Genomic DNA, 18,393 nt, shown 5'->3' on the forward strand with positions numbered 1-18,393 from the left:
CCTTGTAGTATTTCTGATTCCTGGGTTTAGTTTTTATTGGGGATGAGGTGGTATTCTAACCCCAGGTACGTTTTGTCTTGTTACAGTAAGATGTAAACCCATATGACATCCCACTTGTACTGGTGGCACTTCACGTAAGTTTTGGGCATTGTACTTCGAGATCGGGGAGAGATTTAAAAGGAGCCCTATGGATAGCTTTCAGGATTGCTGTGCACCTCTCAAATCCTATGTTCTTCTGCATGCAGAAATGACTCTTACTGTTTTGCTTTTTCCTTTAAAACCTTGGTATTACATTTCCCACAGCCTTAAGAGGGACAGCAAAAAGCATTTAAGTTCATCGCACGTTCTTGGATGTATGTGTAGAGTACCAGTTGTGGGTGTTTTATAGTGGTATTCACTGAAAGGATGAAAACTACCTCTGTGTTAGGGAAGTTAGAGCAAACTAGCTGCAGCATGAACCTTGGGAACCGTGGTGCTGATGGCTTTTATGCAGTGTGAGGGAGTTCACTTCTCAGATGCAGAATGTGTGTCCACACAATGATCTTAAGCAGAGTAATTCTGTAAGGGCAAGCGATAGAGATCTGGTTCTGTTCCCACCGAGGTAAAGTTCATTGATTTCAGTGAGTTTGAGCAGTTTACTAAGGAATTTAAGAGTGTGTTCCTGAAAATACTGCTACAATGAGTAAACATTCTGTACTGAAAATCAGCTCCGTTAACTTGAGAGGATCAGCCATACTGAAAACTTTATGCATCTGTATGGAATCGGCCCTTCTATGAATGCCTAAATACGTATGTTATTTGATATTGGTCACTTCATTATCTGTTCTTTTGTGATCCTAAAGAAAAACAGTAGAGGCTGACATACTACTTGAGAATTTATTTTTTGGTATGTTAAAGATACTTTATTCTCAGCAAGTTTGTTTTAATTCTGGTTGCTTTTTTCCGTACAACAATTGCTACCTTAAACCCCTTTGGATTTTGATGTATGCTTACATACATCTTGAAGTGTCCAAATGTCATACAGATACTGGGCAGGATATTATCTTGTCTTCTAACATCACACTGATGATCAAAAACACAAAGTAAAGAGCAAACATAGTGAGCCCCAGTAGTTTGTTCATTTTCCATTTACATACAGCGATTGAGATAATCACAAACAGGAGCATGAGAAAAAGGAGAACAATTGCGCAAAACAAACCATTGCTACTGACTGCAACTGGACTGAGCCCATTGAAGACGGAATAAAGGAACCAAGGAACTGGCAAACTGCAAATAAAGGAAAAGTAATTGAAATAAATATTTTAAGGCAGTTCATTTTCTGCATCATAACTAAGCAATTTTTCCAAACTGTTACAGGAGAAAAAAAATAAATGCCTGATTGCTTTCAGTATAGCTCAGCATAAATCTAAAATTGATGTTGTTTGTGTCAAAAACTGCATTTGGAAAATACTTGCACTTTCATAATGCAATCTAAGATTCTAAAAGGGTTTTTAAAATAGGACCTATGAATTAAGTGTCTCAGCATGCTGTGATAAAGAAGTAAGTCCTGATGCTTTATTGATGAGAGATGCAGGTGCAGATACCGAGCCTTGATTGCATAGGATCTGAACATCTGACTGGGTAAGTATCTGTAAATCTTTCGTGCTAGCCACAGATTTTTTTGCATTTTTTTTCCTAAGATATCAGTAATTTTCTGTTGATTCAGGATCGGGTGAAGGTGGGGGTGCTTCGGTTTTGAGCTATATGCCATTATTTGAAGCTGCAGAACAATGACATGAGCTATGCAACTTCATGTTCAATCTGCTGCACTAGGTTACAAAAGTATCTTTCCTGACTCGGTTAGGTTTAAAAAAAAATATAAACCAAAAAAACCCCTGGTTTTCCAGCTGCCCTTCATTTACCTACAGCTAAAATTAAATTAATTAAGACCCTGTTTGGAATAAAACCACCTTCCTTTGTACTTCAGAAGGAATGCATCTTTTAGCGTTGAACCAATACTCACCCAACAGTGATATCAAAGATATTGCTGCCCACAGAACTGGAGACAGCCATGTCACCTAAGCCTTTCCGTGCGACAATGACACTGGTGATGAGGTCAGGGATTGACGTTCCTGCTGCCAGTATTGTTAGCCCCATAATTTCCTCTGATATTCCAATTGTTTCACCAACCTAATAAACACAAAGTTTTTTAATCCACTTAAACACAGTAGCATTTTTTCTGCTTTACAGGATAAAAAGTTAAATTTTATAGTGTATGTTGATCTTAGATTTGCTCTATAGCATAGGGCACCTGATCACAGGGTTGCCAAGACTAAGCAAGGCAAAGTCAGTCACAGCACAATTCATTATTCTGTCCTAAGTTCACCTCTTCTGGATGTCTTCTACCTTTCCCTCTCCAAATTTAACATGAGCTATGTATGATCCGAGAGCTTTGGGAAATTACACTCTCTGAATTTTATGGCTTGATCAACTATACTGTGAATGTGCAATATATCACTAACTACAAATTGTGCGTCTGATTCTACAAGATGTGCAGTGTTGTTTCCCAGAATATCAGGTGAACATTAAGGCAATGGGAGTTGAGACCATGTAGCAGCTTTCAGAATCGGAACCTGTATTTTCCCAGAATTTTAATTAGGTAAGGGATAATTATGTTCTGCACAGAAGCATTCGTCAATGAAAAGGCAGCATTAAGATAAATCTTGACAGCACTTTTCCTTTCACTGATGCACAAATTCCCTTGGAAGCTCTCAAAAAAGAATGACTCTGTCAAATTGAAAAGAATGAAACTGAAAATTCCCAGTTGGGTTCTAACAAACCAAAGTTTCTACTGTTTTGATGGATGACTGCAGCTGTAATTCATCAGATAAAATGCCACAGTGACACTGTTCCCTCTCTCTCCAGCTACTTGTTCTGAAATGGTCTCATTTGCAGAGAGAAAATAAACCCCTCACCTGGTGAGCCCACCACACCATGAGGTAAGAGAATACAGCAATCCAGAGGATGGATCCAAAAAAGGTGATGACAAAGAATTTTTTTGAGTCCTGTTAAAATCAAGTGGGAAAAGAAAAACATGGAGAAGTTTCAGGAAAGTTAACAATCTCTGATGAAAATTATTCACCTGAAACACTTTACTGCAATCAATTGCTTGAACATGGACCCTGGTCTCTCTAATTGTATTTATTTTTTGTCAGCTTAAGTAGATGACCAGTAGGTGCTAGTATTTTGCGGTTTATGAAATCTCTGGAACTATGCTATGCTGCAGCTGGGGCTCCTGTCCCACTCCCTGCAGCATTAACACGTGCTTCAAGTATGTGGAGACTCTAGACATGGAAAAACAGAACTGGGGACTCTTGCCAAGAGGAAATCTATAGTTCAGTTAATGAATCCAGTAGCAGAAGGAAGATAGAGTCTTACTGGGTTTCTAACATCAGGCATAGTGCTCCAGAGAGGAAAGACAATGGGAAAGAGAAAAAGGTAAATTGCTTGTTTTTTCCTAGTTTCTGGCCATTCAAGAGATAACGGCTCATCATTTTCATCATCATCTGTGCTGTCATCATCGCTGTCTTCCTCACTCTTGGAGCTGCTGTCTTCTGAGGTATCACTGTCTGAAGAGGGCTGTAGATCAGGAGGGGAAAAAAAAAAAAGCCAATATGTTGGAGCTGCACAGCATTTACTCACCATGGCCTTGCCTTGGCAGAGGTCACGTCTGTAACGTGGCTGAGGGTAGCCACAGCCCGCATCTTGCTATGGTGGGACAAAATCCAGGCAAGCCCTACCTCAGTGCCTGTGTGCTACGTTAACTGATTTCTATCAGTTAACTAGAACCGGGGGTTTGACACAAATGAAACATTTACTCTCTGTCTTTGAAAACCCTTCCTCATCCAAACAGCCAAATTACATCAACTGAAAGGAGGGATTAGGGAAACAAAAAAACCTGCACTGATTGACACAGGGATACTCGTATCTCCCCTTATGCTGGAGTACCCTTCTGACCTCAGAAGTCATTTGAGAAGAAAATACTACAGAGTATCAGTTGGTGTCGTAGTTTGGACCTGATTTGTCTTTGTAATCTGAAATGTTTCAGCTAACACCTTAATATATCTCATCACACACAGTCTATTTATAGTTGCTAGAAGGAAAGTACATGTGAAGTTTGGTTTGGACCGAGCTCTTATTGCCTATGATACTTATTTAAATACCTGTCCAGCTTGCGGTGCGTCTGCCTTCTGTTTGTCTTTGCTGGGTTCAGAGTCGCTGGCGGGAGTTACCTGAACAGTGCTTGGTGCCGCCTTTTCCTCTTCGGCTAAAATGGATCAGAAGGAACACTGGTTTCAGTCATCTTGGCGCCGGGTGGTCGCCTCGCCCTGGACCGGCAGGGAGGTTTGAGCTTCCCATAAGAATATCTGGCACTTCATGTTAAACGCAGTCTGATTGCTTAGGTTTGTCCCCTCTGTCTTCTGTGCGTTGTGATTAGTAAAAGCCAGGCAGAATCTGGCCCGCCCGGCATAGACTGATACCCTGACGCTCCTATGACCTTCTCTCTGAAACCGCTGTAAGAGGCACATGCGTAACAACAGGGAAATGCTAATTAACTGATCTACAACTGATGAGTGCTTCTTGGTTTCAGTCTGGATTCTGAAGATCTTATTAAAGCCATCCTTAAAAGCCAGAAAAGATGTAAAGCTTTGCTTCCCCCCTTTTTTTTTTTTTTCTTGTAGAGCATGGCATTCTCCAGGGAACTGATATTCTTTGAGGTTTCTGAGAAATGACTGTGATGTGGTGCCAGACTTTAATCCCTAATCATTTGGTAGGTATTCAAATGCAAATAGGAAAGTGCTGACACATACAAGGAAATAACTGCGATGTCCTCCGTGCTGTTCCTGTGTTAACCTGCATAGCCGAGAGGAACGCAGAAACCTCTGTACAGAACAGTGTAGAAATATGGATATTTTTATCTCTCAGAGCAGAGGTGAGAGGGAGTGCCTGACGCTCCGCTCGGTCACAGCAAGGCCCTTTCCAGAGTGCTGCAATTTAGGTTAAGGGAGCCCCTCCATATAGTCCAGTCTGTCACGTCAGTTGGGTCCTGTTACCCCTGTTATCCCTGTTATCCTGTGAATTGTACCGGGATGGGGCATTATAGGGCATCTTATCCTGAACTGGGTAAGCTGATCCAGTACAGTGCCTCACAACTGCACTAGGGAGCAAGTCTAGAGAGATTTTCAGAAACGTATGTTTTCAGTGAGTGCTGTTTGGGATTTCTGGAACCAGGCCTTAAGAGTTCACCTGGGATACTTTCAGCCCAAAGTGGGAGACAGAGCGATAATGCTTTTGGAAGGTGCGCTGTCTATGCACTAACAAAGTTTGTGGAACATGTCATGGGGTGAAAATTCATAGTTCGATGAAGCCAACGTGGCGTTGATAACTCGCCCCGAGAGTTTGCTTGTTTCTTGAACAGTATTTTCGTCAAGTTTGGTGTCATTCACATAGGTGAGGCCCAGCGCTGTGAGGTACTCGGGTGACTGCTGTGCTGCACAAACTTCCACATGAAAGTTTGCTGTTTTTCAAAATGTCCAGCCTCGCTGACACCACAGACGCAGGCCAGCTGCTGCCCCTGAGTCAGCTCAGAAAGCCTGTGTATCAGTGGTGATAGAGAAAAACCAAAAATTATTAAAAGGGAGGATGCACAGACCCTTAGAATTGATACAGACGAAGTCAGCGTGGCTTTTCTCTCTGGAGGAATCTTCTGCGCTCAAGCATGCCAAATTTCCAAGGTAAATGAAGGCACTTTGTTTTAAAGAACACCTCATTTGCAGGGTCTGCCACAGATCAGCAGCATAGCAGCACCCAACTGCTGTCCGTAATGGCCTGATTTCCCCTCTTCCACCCTTCTGGTGGCAATTTGCACTACATCCTTGTAGCACTTTCTGTTTGGATCCTACCTCACTAACCACTCCTAGAGTCCTGTGGGGATGGCTTTTATTGCCCGCTGTTAGCGTGCATCGATTGATTTCCGCTGCATTATTATAGCAGCCATCTGTGACCAGTAATAACAGAAAAATTGTGTTAGACCACAGGGTTTCTTTGCCAGCCCTTGGGTGTTGCGTGCTGGGAAGGTGAGGGATTGCAGTGCGAAACAAGGCAAAGAGCACTGACTCTTCCTGCACTCACCTTCTGGTTTTGATCCTTGTCTGGCTAGAGCCTCTACTTTGGCCTTGGCTATGTTGCTCAGGATGTCAACTCTGTCTTTAAATTTTGCTGTGGATGAGAAGGAACCATTTGTCAGCAGCTGTCAGCTACGCAAAGCCCCTTTACCTGCCTCCCCCCAGCACATGCACCCCCCACCCCTCTCCTCTTGCGTGGATTGCAGTCAGCGCTGACTTCGAGTTGTGTTTCTGGCTGTGCTGTGGCCCGAGGTTTTGGCTGCTGCTAGTCGGTCATAGCTGTCATATTTAAATGCTTAGTACTGTGGCAATTCTGCCAGCAATTTGACGGGTAACCAGTACTTTCATATTTAAAAGAGAATCTAGAGGGAGGAGAAATCTTTCCCAGTTGAATAATAGAGGCGATATCTGTACTTCACAGAAAGCAAATGCAGAAAGAGCGGAGGAGGAGTTTCAATGCAATGTTTTGTTCCCAAAGGATTGTTGATTTTTTTCAGGCTAGACTACGTGCAAGCTAAAAATGATACCTTCCTTCTGCCGTGTGGCTGTTGAAGAGGCTTTACTGTGCTGTTGCAGCCTGGTGACTTGATGGTAAGGAAAAATAAAACCCTTTTATGTTCCTGTTATCTGGAAAATTATTGATTTCTCTAAGTATACATGAGCATCTCCTCTGCTGGAGTTGATCTAAATTGCTGGTGTCCAGGTTCAGCACGGCCCAGGCTACCCAAGAGATCATCCTCACCAGTGCAGTTTCCAGTACCATATTTCTGGGACTGCTGAGGACTTCTGCCACTGTATACCACGCGCTGCTCAGCTGAGCTGCTTTAGTATTGTTTTACAGTCAACTGTGAAACTGTGTGTGTCTCCGTAGTTAGGTGTTGTGCTCAAATATCTTAACTCCCACTCTCATTGAAAGTGAGCAAGTCATTGGCTCAAAGAAAATCTTCATTTTCCTCTAATCTGTATCGCCTGATGAGCTGACAACCCAACGACTAAGCTGAGGGTCACAGGGTTTGCACATGGACAGTAGCCACAAGAAATTGGCCATGCTATGCTTGGCTTCTGTGCAGGGCTATAAATTAATTTCCTCTGAAAGTTTTAGCACACTGATTTAATCTACTGTACTGTTAACAATGCAACCAGAACGTGCTGTTGTCCTTTGCCTCAAGGGCAGGGCTCTGCCACTTTATTCACCACCGTGATCCTGAATTAACAGGAATAACAGGTCTCAGGCCCTCGGCCATGCAGGCAGATCTAACGTTCCGAGCTGAACCTTGTGAAAATCAGTAGACTCTGGTCTATGGCCAGTAACTGAGACTGGCTCAGACATTAAGGCCTCCGGGGATGAGTCCTATTCTGGTGAGATTCCTGTTCCCGTCTGACAGAAACATTTTTCGCCAACTGGGATTTCCACTGAACACTGGAATGGCTGGACAGAGATGAAATAATTTGAAAGTCTGGCTGGGACCGAAGACCCTGACTCTTCCAGGCTCCTTGTCAATATTGAAGCCTACCAGAAAGGATGGAAAGCACTTTGCTTCGTTCCCCCTCTGCTGATGGGAAACACAAGCATAACCCGTCAGTGCAGGGCAGCAAAGAGGTGACCTTTTGCTCCCAGACTCCTCTAACCACGGGGCATGCATCTTTCTGTTCAGCTTTTCCCAGAAACTGTTGCAAAAGCTTCTGTCAGCAGGGTCAGGGCGGTCAGGCTCAGCCTGGAAGAGGTTTATATAAATTCAAGCTCCTGGCTTCCTGCCCTCGCCTAGGCTGCAGGCTGCGAGCCCCGGCCCGAGCGGAGCCTGTGAGCATCTCTCTGTCGGGATAAGCAGATTAGGTGCAGGCCACTATCCAGTTCTCATGGGATCAGCCTCCTTTAAAAGCGTGTTAATTCCTCTGACACGCATTTCAGGCAGGATGGCCCGAGGTTGGAGGAAGAGCCGGCTGTAAGCTGTCCAGCTCCGCAGGTCCGCACAGGGAGGAAGGCTGCCTGTCAGCTCAGCCCCACTGGTGCCGGGGACCGGCTGCGCGGGGCAGCGCGCGGGTGGCTTCAGTCCCCTGCGGCATTCGCTGCTGGTCACTCTGCCCCTGCTCGGAGAGCCCGTCAAGGGGACGTGCCCGTGCCCAGGGGCCCCGAGATGCTCTTCAGGAGGATTCCTGTCCTCTGGATTGACAGCATCCGGGCTGGACTTCAGGTGGCAGCTGAGCTTCTACCTTGAGTTTGGCTTATATGTTTAATTAATTCTTTGGCTCTAATATTTAATCTAACAGGACTAATGTACAACACGAACAGCAAGAAGGATTTTTTCATCAAAATTTGGCATGAATCTGGAGGACTTGGAGATCTGCTGTCTAAAAGTGGAAGTAAAAAAAGCCTCAGGATCCCTTTTGGTCCTCTGTATCATGATTCTATTAAAACAAGCGATTGAATGCTAGTGAAGCAAGGAGAAACTGTAGTTGCCTTCAGTCTTCTAGTTCCACTTGAGACTGCAACACTGCCTGCTGGTCTCCTTTCCAAAATCTTTAGCTTGTTAACTGGGGCATACTGAGGGTAGGCAGCTCTGACAACCTTGCTGCTGGAGCCTTTTTCTTCATTCAAAAGTAAAAACAGGCTTCTGTCTTCTTCCCTAGAATGACTAGAGTTTAAAGAATAATCCGACGGTAAGACTGGAGGTTCAGAAATGAGAGGATTCCTCAGTCTTTCCAAAACCCTTGCTCCCTTTAATTCTTCAAGAGTTCCCTCTGGTGTCTAATTCGAAGATCTTGAAAAGATCTTACCCTCTGCTTCTACACACGTTCAGAGGAAGCGGAAAAAAGACCAAAGTTGGTAGGAATTCCTCATTTTTAAAAAAAGGGCATTTCAAAAATAAAAGCTTCTATAAAATATGTAATTCAGGATGCAATGTAAATGTTAGAACTTCTAAAATAAAACACCTAGTGTCCTGCAGACAGAGAAAAAGACTTAAGTAATGATCCCTTCCTAATAGAAAAAGAAAAACAAATATTCTGTACTTAACCCACTGTTCAAATGAGAAATTCTGTTTCACAGAAGGGGTGTTGCATTCGGAACAGTGAAACAAAGTTTGTATTTCAGACTTCTACTATCTTTCTAAGACCTTTGCCTCTGGAAGCTGGTTTTGGAGGCCCTGTGCTGGCAGTTTTTCCACTTTTTAGAATCCTGCTGCCCTGAAACCATTTCTGTGCTGCCCAAATAAAACACAACTTCAGCAGAAAGAAGGAAATCCAGCCCCCAGAGAGATCCTAATTTCAGTAGGTTAAGTTAGGAACTGCTGAGAAATAGTTGGCAACGTTTTTCTTTTGTATAGTGTTCTTTACCACAGCCTCTAAGTGCTGATGCTACAGGCATTGGCAAGAAGGAACAAGGACCCTTGAGGAAAGATAAATTGCTTTGGGATCACCTTTTATGTTGCAGCCTAATTACAGAAATATGTCTGGTACAGATAGTGCCGCGCACACTGCAAAGAGAAGGACTTTGCTGGGGATCAGTGGGAACCAGGCACCCAGCTGTCCTGAAGGTGCCAAGGGCTGCAGTACGATTAACATAAAGGCTGAGCTTGCAGTCCTGATATGACTTTCAGGTTCAAATCCTCTATCAGAGTCATCCTGAGGAAGTCACTTCATCTTTTTGGCCAAGATCCTCAAGGCACTTAGGCTTCTCAGTCTATTCATAAATGATTCCTTTTCTCCAGACCCTCTGGAGGTATGAATTATCATTTATCTCCTACTAGATACACACTGGGACCCTGGCTCCTTGATTTTTGAGTGCTGTGCTGTTGTAACATCAGTAAATTTCTTTATGGCAATCTTCTCTCAGGAGCTGTCTCTGTTCTGGCAGCGTGGAGTGGGACAGGCATGTACCTGGGGCTGAGGTTTTGCCCTTAACTCAGTGGCATTATTATAGCAAAGGGTCTAAGAAATAACGACCTTTCGGAAAGACTGTAGCCCAAACTCACATCGTCCCTGTTGTGATTAGCCTTGTTTCAGTACATACGGTCACACTCCCATCTAGTGGCTGCCGCATACCGAGACAGTAAGTCAAAGGCTGCCTAGCTGAAATGAGAGAAGTTGTCTTTCAGAGAAGGTCCCAACTGCCTCCCCGCCCACTCCCGGTTATTCAGTATTCGCAAGGCGTGGTAATTCAGCCTCTTTAGCAAGGCCGGTGCCTTACAACTGCATTGACCCCCCCCTCAGCAGCGTGTTCTGGGCTGAGCTGGTGGGGAGGCACTGGCGTGTGCTCCTTGGCCTGGGTTGGCATCCTCAAGCCCCCACAACTTCTACTGAGGTCCCAGGGTTTCACTAAGCTTAGGACACCAGCCTGGACCAGACGTGTGTGCTGGCCTGGGGCAGGCAGATGCTGCACAAGGAGATTTAGAGGCGCAGGAAGGCTGAGAAGGCGCTGGAGCGTCTGGGTGGCAGCAGTCCTTTCTGATGTCAAAGGCAGTGGCATGTTTTTGGTTTTATCCTTGTGCTGTTGATACCACCTTTCAGGGAGACAGGAGGCAAGGGCAGTAGAGCAAACCCTGATGAGTCTGGCTCGTGTCAGGCTACTCTTAGTAATATGATGGGTGCCTTCACTAAAATCTATCAAAGCAGACACTGGTCTGTCTTGCTGTCCTTATCAAGCCTCCTTTGTTCCCTCCACCAGTTTGTGCAGCAGGGATTTTGATCTGGAGAGTCCTTTTTGTAACCTCTGTGAGAGACACGAGAGGCATTGATCTGCTTATCTTCAATCTCTCTTTGAATGAACAACAGATAATCTCTTTAGAACAAGTAGGGCAGTGGAGGAGCAGGGCATGTGCTGAGCTAGGAAAGAAAATTTTTTAAAAAAGTACTTTTTTAAACATGCTTCACCATTCCTCGGAAAGTGAACCTCCACATTGTGTTTGGATTAAAGTTGATACAAAGCAGCTTGTTAAAAGTTTGTGTACAAAGACCCTGGGTCTGTCTGGAGATGTGGCTTCTCTGCACCCTGGGCTGTTTAAAAGAAGGTATCTCTCAATTCTGAGATGATCAACCCTTGGCTGTGGGGGGAGTTGGCCCGTTGCCTGCAAAGTCCTGTGGGTACAGTTTACCAGGGCAGTGATGACACTGCAGTGTTGCAGGTGGGCTTTTAGGGGTGCTCAGTGTTGGTCTAAATCACATATGGGTTGGCTTACCTATCGTAATTGGAACCTGCTGTGTGTTTTAGATCTCAGCTAGGATTTTAGCCACCAACAAAATTATAATTCTTCAAGGGTTTTAACTTCTTTTTCTCTTCCTTAGGCTTATGCCTTGTGAGGGGCTCTGTGCACAGCTGGGGAGGTGTACAGGTGATGAGCTCTCCCTGTGTCCACGTTCCCCACTGCAAATGAGACTGAGAGGCTGCGCAGCTCTTTCTTGAAAAAGTAGTCAGCTTTCAATGCTGCTGTTCTAAGGCTGCGGTGAGGTCTGAGCTAAGAAGAGGGAGGAAGACGTGACATGCTATGAGATGGCGGAAGACTGTAACTCACGTTTGCTGCCCTTGCTGTCAGGACAGCAGAAGATGGGGGACTGCAGTGACTGTCACTGCTTGCAGGGACCCCAGCAACAGCAGCTGCTCCACACACCCTCATCGTCCCTCAAGCAGCAGCTGCCACCACAGCAGCAACCGCTTTGGCACAGGCAAAGCAGATGTGGCAGGGCCAAAATGTGAGGTGTTTGTCCTGGCTAGCCGTGCGATCAGAAGGGGTACATCCCGCTGTTGTAGAGCTCCCCCCCAACATTATCTGTGATACTCAGAGCTGCATTTCAAGGGTGAGTTGCTGATCCCCAGCACCCCAACATACGAAGGTGATATTCCCAGTTAACCTGCTCTGCGCTCGGGGCCGCAAACGCCAGTCCCTCAGATGGAGCATTGACTCACCTTCTGCCAGGGGGTCCAAGGTGTGGATCATGAGCTGGAAGATGGTGCTGCGCATTTGAGAGTTGTGCAGGGAGGCTGAGCTGCTGCCTCGCTGTAAGGCTGACGGAGGCTACGGAAAGGCACAATGCAGCAGTCAATAGCAGTTGCTTCCTCAAAACATCTCCACCGTTGGTTCGCCTCTGCCCTGGGGGTGCATTTATATGGAGGCTGATCTCCTCGGCCCAAGGAGCAGCCTCAGCATGGATTTTAAACTGTCTCTGCATTCAAGCTCACAGGATGAGTGTCAATACCGACCATTCACAGCAAGACATGCTTTTCGGATAGCAGGCCAACCCGTCCTTAGATAAATGCAATGGGCTCACACAGACTCAGCATCAATACAATGCTACTATAAATTATAATAATCAAAGCATGCAATGCTTTTAGTCATAGACTTATTAAAACTGTGTAAATTTATGTGCTGCTACAAGGTAATGCTATGCTTATGTCAGGTGTCCTGACTTAAACTTGAAAGCTCTGGTGCTCTGTTCTTATAGTCAACACCAGAGTCCTAATGAGCTTTTGACTGAACATTAATCAGCACAGGTAGGCTAAGTGCATAGAGGAACAAGCAGCATCCATATGAGGAAGCTAACACCTCTTCTGTTCTGTACATATACAGCCATTACATCAGATAGGCCTCTCCGTGCGATGGCTGGCCAGCCATGGGGAAGACAAAGGGTCAGCAATGTAACCAGGAGCAGAGGAATGAGTTCTTCAGTGTTTGCTATGGGGAGGGACAGACCCTACCAGCCTCTGCTTTGGGAGCTCAGGAGGAAAACTGGTCACGAAACCAGGTAAGAAAAGTCACTCTGAATTTCTCTATGCCTGTTGAAAGCATAGAATGAGTAGCACTCTGCTAGTCAAATCTACCCTATCTACCCTGGAAGCCTGAGCTGTCTCTTAATTTTTATAAAAATTCTTTTGAGGCCACCACTCAGCCAGGTTTCCTCTTAAGCAAGCTGTGGATATTGTGCCAAGCATGGCTGGTTCTTCACACAAAGTAGGATTTGGTCCAGGTTTCTTGACACAAAAGTTGACACCTTTATTCGTGACCTGACATGGGGAGGTGTTCAAAATACAGTGGCTTCAGTGCCCTGTAAAGATGCTTAGACCTACCTGCAGCTTCCTCCCATCTGCTAGCTTCTTTGTTCCATCATCTGCAACCGCCCCACTGCTTTTCTGCATGCAAGCAAGAACAAAAACGATTGAACACCACTACTGCTTCACCTGCTTTTTCAGGATATGCTGATAACTCTTCAAGCTACTGTCTGTGAGAAAGTGGGACAGCTAATACAAATGACTATGCATGAATGCTACTGAAAAAGCTGAAGCCATGTGCTCTTCTTAAAACCACGGGCCTCCAAAAGAAACAGGATTCTACCTACAGCACCTCAGTGAGGATGCAGGTGCCTGGAGATGGACTCAAATGGCCTCTACCATCTGATTCCTGTAAATATAGGCAGCCCCGAACTTCATCCCCAAACATCTGTATCCTTACTCATTTTCCAGCAGGGCCAGAATGAAGGTGCCAAGGGGTATTTTTTTCCAGTGATCAGCATTACTTATATTGGAAAGTAATTTTTTTTTTCCCAGGGGTTAGGTTCAGCAGCTCTCTGTCATGCTACTGTACGCTAGTGAGAGTTCTCTGTAAATTTAAAGTGCAGGGGGTTTTTTCCTTCAGTCTGAAAGGTCGGATTCAATTTGTGATGACTGGTGATGTCCACAGCGATGTATGTGTTTAGCTGCAGTATCTTGTACGTGCATCCCACTGGAATGTAACACTTGAGCTTTCAGAACCCCTAGCCTCAAGCTCTGGCCGAAAGACAGACCAGGAGGAGGAAGGAAAAGCACTTTCTCAATACTGCACCACTTCAACTGTCTTCACCCTTCTTCCTTTCTTACCTTAAATTATGTGAAGGGAACGCTGAGACCAGAAGGGGCAAAGCATGCCTGAGTGCCAGTAATACACATCTGCCTAGTAAAGCATAACAATGCCAGAGGACAACTTGAAATCTAGTGGTCTCTGCTTGACAGTTGGCAGTAGCACAGGTCAAGAGGACAAAAAGGCAGTAGGAGAGTTGGGAAGGGACAGAGGAGGGAGAAGTGGGCAGGAATACTCAAGAAGACAAAGTCCCAAGTTCTGGAGAGCGTGTCCTGGCCAGATCTGCTAGTCTGAAAGGGTAACTGGCTCTGGGGATGTCTTTGTGTAAGCAGTCGACTCTTCCTTCAGAAGACAATGAGTGAAGGGCCCTGGTCTCAAATCTGGAGTGTGTAGTTACAGCCACAAACCTCCCTGTCTGAGCACCGGTGGCATACAGAACTGTGTCTCTGAGCACACGCAGCTGTGGTCGGTCAGTGGAAATGGGATTTGGGCATTTCAATCTTGGTGCCAAATGCTGACTGGGAGACGTGGCAACGGCGGCTAAAGGCTGCCAGATCCCTATCTGTGCTGCAGATTGGGTAATGAGTGATACCACCAGCGTGTCAGCAACACACCCAACTTCAGAATGGGAAAAGAGGCTTGGACAGCACCTCTTACCAGAAGCCTTTCTTCCTCTATTTAACACCAAATTGTCCAATCATGTTCCCAGACTAACAACGTGTTCCCGTGAGTGGTTTTTTTGAAACTCCTTTACAGTAACTGAGTGAGCAAAATCCCACGCATGTCTTTGAAAGAAAGTAAGCGACCACAACTGATATCTTTAGTGATTGCAAGGGTAGAACTTCCTTTTAGTGGCATTCTCTAAATTCTTAGAATCTCTACTGTGTAGATTCCATTACCCTCCATTACCATAATTATTGACCAGTACCTGTATGCTGAGGTTTAGTTTGAATATGCACTTTGTGAAGGAGATGCAGTTTTTCTTTGTGGTTTACGCTAGAATGAATTATTTCCAACTTGCCCTCTGAACAATAAGGACACCAACCTTCCGTATATGCTCTGCTGACGCTGCCTGCACAGCATTTAGCTTCTTGTTCAGCTCCTGCTTCACCCATTGTTCTAGGTACACGTTCTGTTTCATAGTGAATACATATGTGGCATAGGCAGTCAGTAAAAGGAGGCTTTCCCACCAATCGATGACACTGTCTAGGAAAAACAGGATGAGCATCAGCAAGTCAACAATGTAGAAAGAGATGTCTCTAAATAAGGGCCACCATGTCAGGTGGAGTATCTCCCTTGAGAAGAGGGCACAGGTGCCAATGACAAAGAGGATATTAAACACTGCTGAGCCCACAATGGTACCGATGCCCACATTGCTGTGTGAGATGAAGACACCTATGAGGGAGGTGAAGAGTTCTGGTGCTGATCCACCTGCTGCCATGAAGGTGGCTCCAGCCACATCTTCAGAGATCTGCAACTTCTCTGTGATCACTCCCAAAGCAGGAACAAAATACTCATCACACACTATGGCCAAGGCCACAAACACATACATCATGCCAAAGATGTGAAGTAGAACCCACCCTTGCCTGCGTTCTTCCACACTGAATAGGTCCTGCGGATATTCTCCTTTGGACTCGTATGGTGGCTTTTCATCTGGGTAGCTTTCACTGACATTTTCTTGCTGTGGTGTTGTATCCACTGATGTAGTGATGGGCACAATTGGCTCAGGATCTACATACACACAGTGCCTTATTTTGGGTGCTGCTGTGACATTGCCTGTTATGGCAGTCTTGTTGCTGGAGAGGTCCCTGGAGAACACTTTCACAGGGTCCATGGGTTTGGGTGCTGTGTGTGGTGCTGGAAGGGCAGAGTGGCTGAACTGGAGCTGATAGAGAGAGAGGACCAACACTATGGCAAGCGAGAAAAAGATTCGGTTCCATTGTAGCCGCCTTCTCCGAGGTAAACGCATTTCCTAAAGGTAAATCAGTGTCCAGAAGCCACTGAAGACTTCTCTTGATCAGCAGTTTGCACTTATATCCACCATCGGAGCTTCTAGCCAATTTTAAGCATCAGGAGTGATGCTGCATGACACAAAGTGTAGAATCCTGCAAAAGAAAATCTAGTGTAAAAAATAAAGTACTGCAAATTTCCACCATTTGGGTAATATTACCTCAGTGAAAAAGCAGTCCTGCTTTTCTGTTTTTCCATAAAAAGAAATGTACTTAAATGAGTAAAGTCGGATCTAGATTCAGGTTTCAGTCGGGGGTTTTTTTGTGGCTATGCTGATTAATAATCATAGGTTCGGCTTAATATAGAGAGGAGTTGGTTGAGACAGTTCAATCTGAGATGAATTCTGATTCCATCTAATGCCCCTACCCAGGAGCTATTAAGGTCTGTGTTTGCACTTGAGTTCAGTTGTTATTCTGCAACATTAACAATTGGGTCTGTGTTCTGCAAGAGGAGAGGACATGGCTTCTGTCAAGGAATCTGCTTTAAACTGCTGGAAAAGATGCTGCTCTGAAGACAAGATCATGCTGTTAAAACTTCCCTCCAGTTATTCAGCTAAGTAACCTCAACAGGAGGATGCAAACAGCTTGGTAGTTCCCAGCTAGGCTGCTCTGTGGCTCTCCAGCCCTGCGCTCCCACAGAACACAAGCCAGGCAGTGGTGAGCTTTTTTCATTCAGTTTGAGAAGAGCAGGAGGAAGACTTGGTTCTAGTAAAACTGAGGGTGCTGAACATCCATTTGTTTCTATGACTACATCTTTTCAAGCCTTTCTGTAGAAATCAGAACTGGCAAACCGGTACTGTAATCATACCTTTTATTAGGGGGTAATTAGCATATCTTGCATAATTATTTGAACAGCATTTAGAAAAGGAGAGAAATTGTAAATGCCAGAGTGACAGAGCCTGCAGCTGTGATGGTATGGAGACAGTTCTTTGGGGCTGGACGGAATTTACCCTTCAGCGCTTGTTGAATGTTTTACCTTAGAATATTGCTCTTCATAGATTTTACTTTTTTATCCCCAGAGTGGGAACATTATGTTATGCTTGAGCTGGATGTGAATCACAGTTTTGTAAGCCATTCTCAGGTAAGCTCTTCATGCAAGTTAGCACACACTTACCCTCTTGCATAACACCCAGTGAAGTAATCAGCCTAAATTTCTCGCAAGACAGGCATTATTATCTTCTTTTAAATAGTTGGGAGGATCACTAAAGCAACAGTAATAGAGGGTTGTGGGAGTACCTAGATAAACAGATAAATATAAACCTTGCTTTTCATATGTAAAAAGAACATGAACATGCATATAGCAGAATTGCATGATATAGTATGTATAACAAATTGCACATTATTAGAAAATAACCATTCCTAAGAAAGATAAGAGAGTATAAAGAATGATACAGAGAGAACAGAAGACATATATATACACACCCCTATTTAAACACTGTTTTTATTTCTCCTCTCCAAAATGAGCTGCCTAAAAGACCTTTAGGAAGTAGAAACATATCCAAAACTAGGATCAGTTGTAAGAGTTCTCCAGCTTTTCACAATACCTGACCCTCAGCTTCCGTGTTTCTCTAGTCCTGTAAGTTTAACAGTTCTTTTCCAGAGTGCATTGCTTCTTGCAGGTCAACTCCTGACCAAGTCCTTTCTCACTGGTTGGACTTTCTCAGTTGTAAGAAATCTGAAGCAATCAAACAAACCTCCACAGCTTACCTTCCAAAGATGCTGTCCAAGAGGAAGAGGAGTACTAACGGTTGAGCGTAGTGCTGGAGGATTCTTTGATACTTAACAGTCAGGTGGGAGATGCTGTTGCAGAGACAAGCAAATGAAAATGATCCCATTTTCATGATGCCTCTGCTGGCAGAATTCTAATACAAGAGAGGGTCAGGTGTGAAGGACATATTACTGGAGGAATAGCCAATCCAGTTTAATACCTGCAGTCCCTAAGAAGATTAAATAGTATTGTATAGATTTGGGTCTATCTCTGAAGCCAGTATCTTTGTCTGTAACTACAGGTTATTCTCAGCACGAGGGCAGGTGATTAGCTTCATTACAAAGTACCAGATGGAAGCACTGACTGTAAGACGTGTAGTGTTCTCACAGCAGCTATGGAAGAGAGCAGCTGGGGTAAATCACACCACTTCTCGGCACGGAGCAGTGGTCACTTTAACAAGACAACTTGCATGTAGCTTCATTTTGAGGCATCTCGTACTGCTGACAGGCCAGACAAGAAGCTCTGCTGGCTTCTGCCGCAATATGAGCACATTTTGCAATGCAAGAGAGAAGTCTCTCCTCTATTCTGGAATAATCCCTCAGCTCCCACACCGTGATCACCGAGGCAGAGGGATGCTGCAGGGCCCAGTCCCTCGCTGGCAGAGCAACCTGAGCATGGTGTCAGGAACT

At 44.8% G+C, this 18,393-nt stretch overlaps 1 protein-coding gene across 1 annotated transcript; it reads right to left on the reverse strand.

Moving 5' to 3' along the window:
• Positions 1 to 1,016: 1,016 nt before the first annotated feature.
• Positions 1,017 to 15,956, reverse strand: SLC24A1 (solute carrier family 24 member 1; the record flags this gene model as incomplete). The annotated part of the gene is made up of 9 exons (XM_082004901.1): positions 1,017 to 1,266; positions 2,003 to 2,169; positions 2,955 to 3,044; positions 3,418 to 3,618; positions 4,203 to 4,306; positions 6,172 to 6,258; positions 12,064 to 12,172; positions 13,222 to 13,284; positions 15,033 to 15,956. The coding sequence occupies 9 exons, from the start codon at positions 15,954 to 15,956 to the stop codon at positions 1,017 to 1,019; spliced, it is 1,995 nt and encodes a 664-aa protein (XP_081861027.1).
• Between the last annotated feature and the right edge of the window lie 2,437 nt (positions 15,957 to 18,393).

Source organism: Phaethon aethereus, assembly GCF_964289735.1.
Source record: "Phaethon aethereus genome assembly, chromosome: 12".
Taxonomy (NCBI): domain Eukaryota; kingdom Metazoa; phylum Chordata; class Aves; order Phaethontiformes; family Phaethontidae; genus Phaethon; species Phaethon aethereus.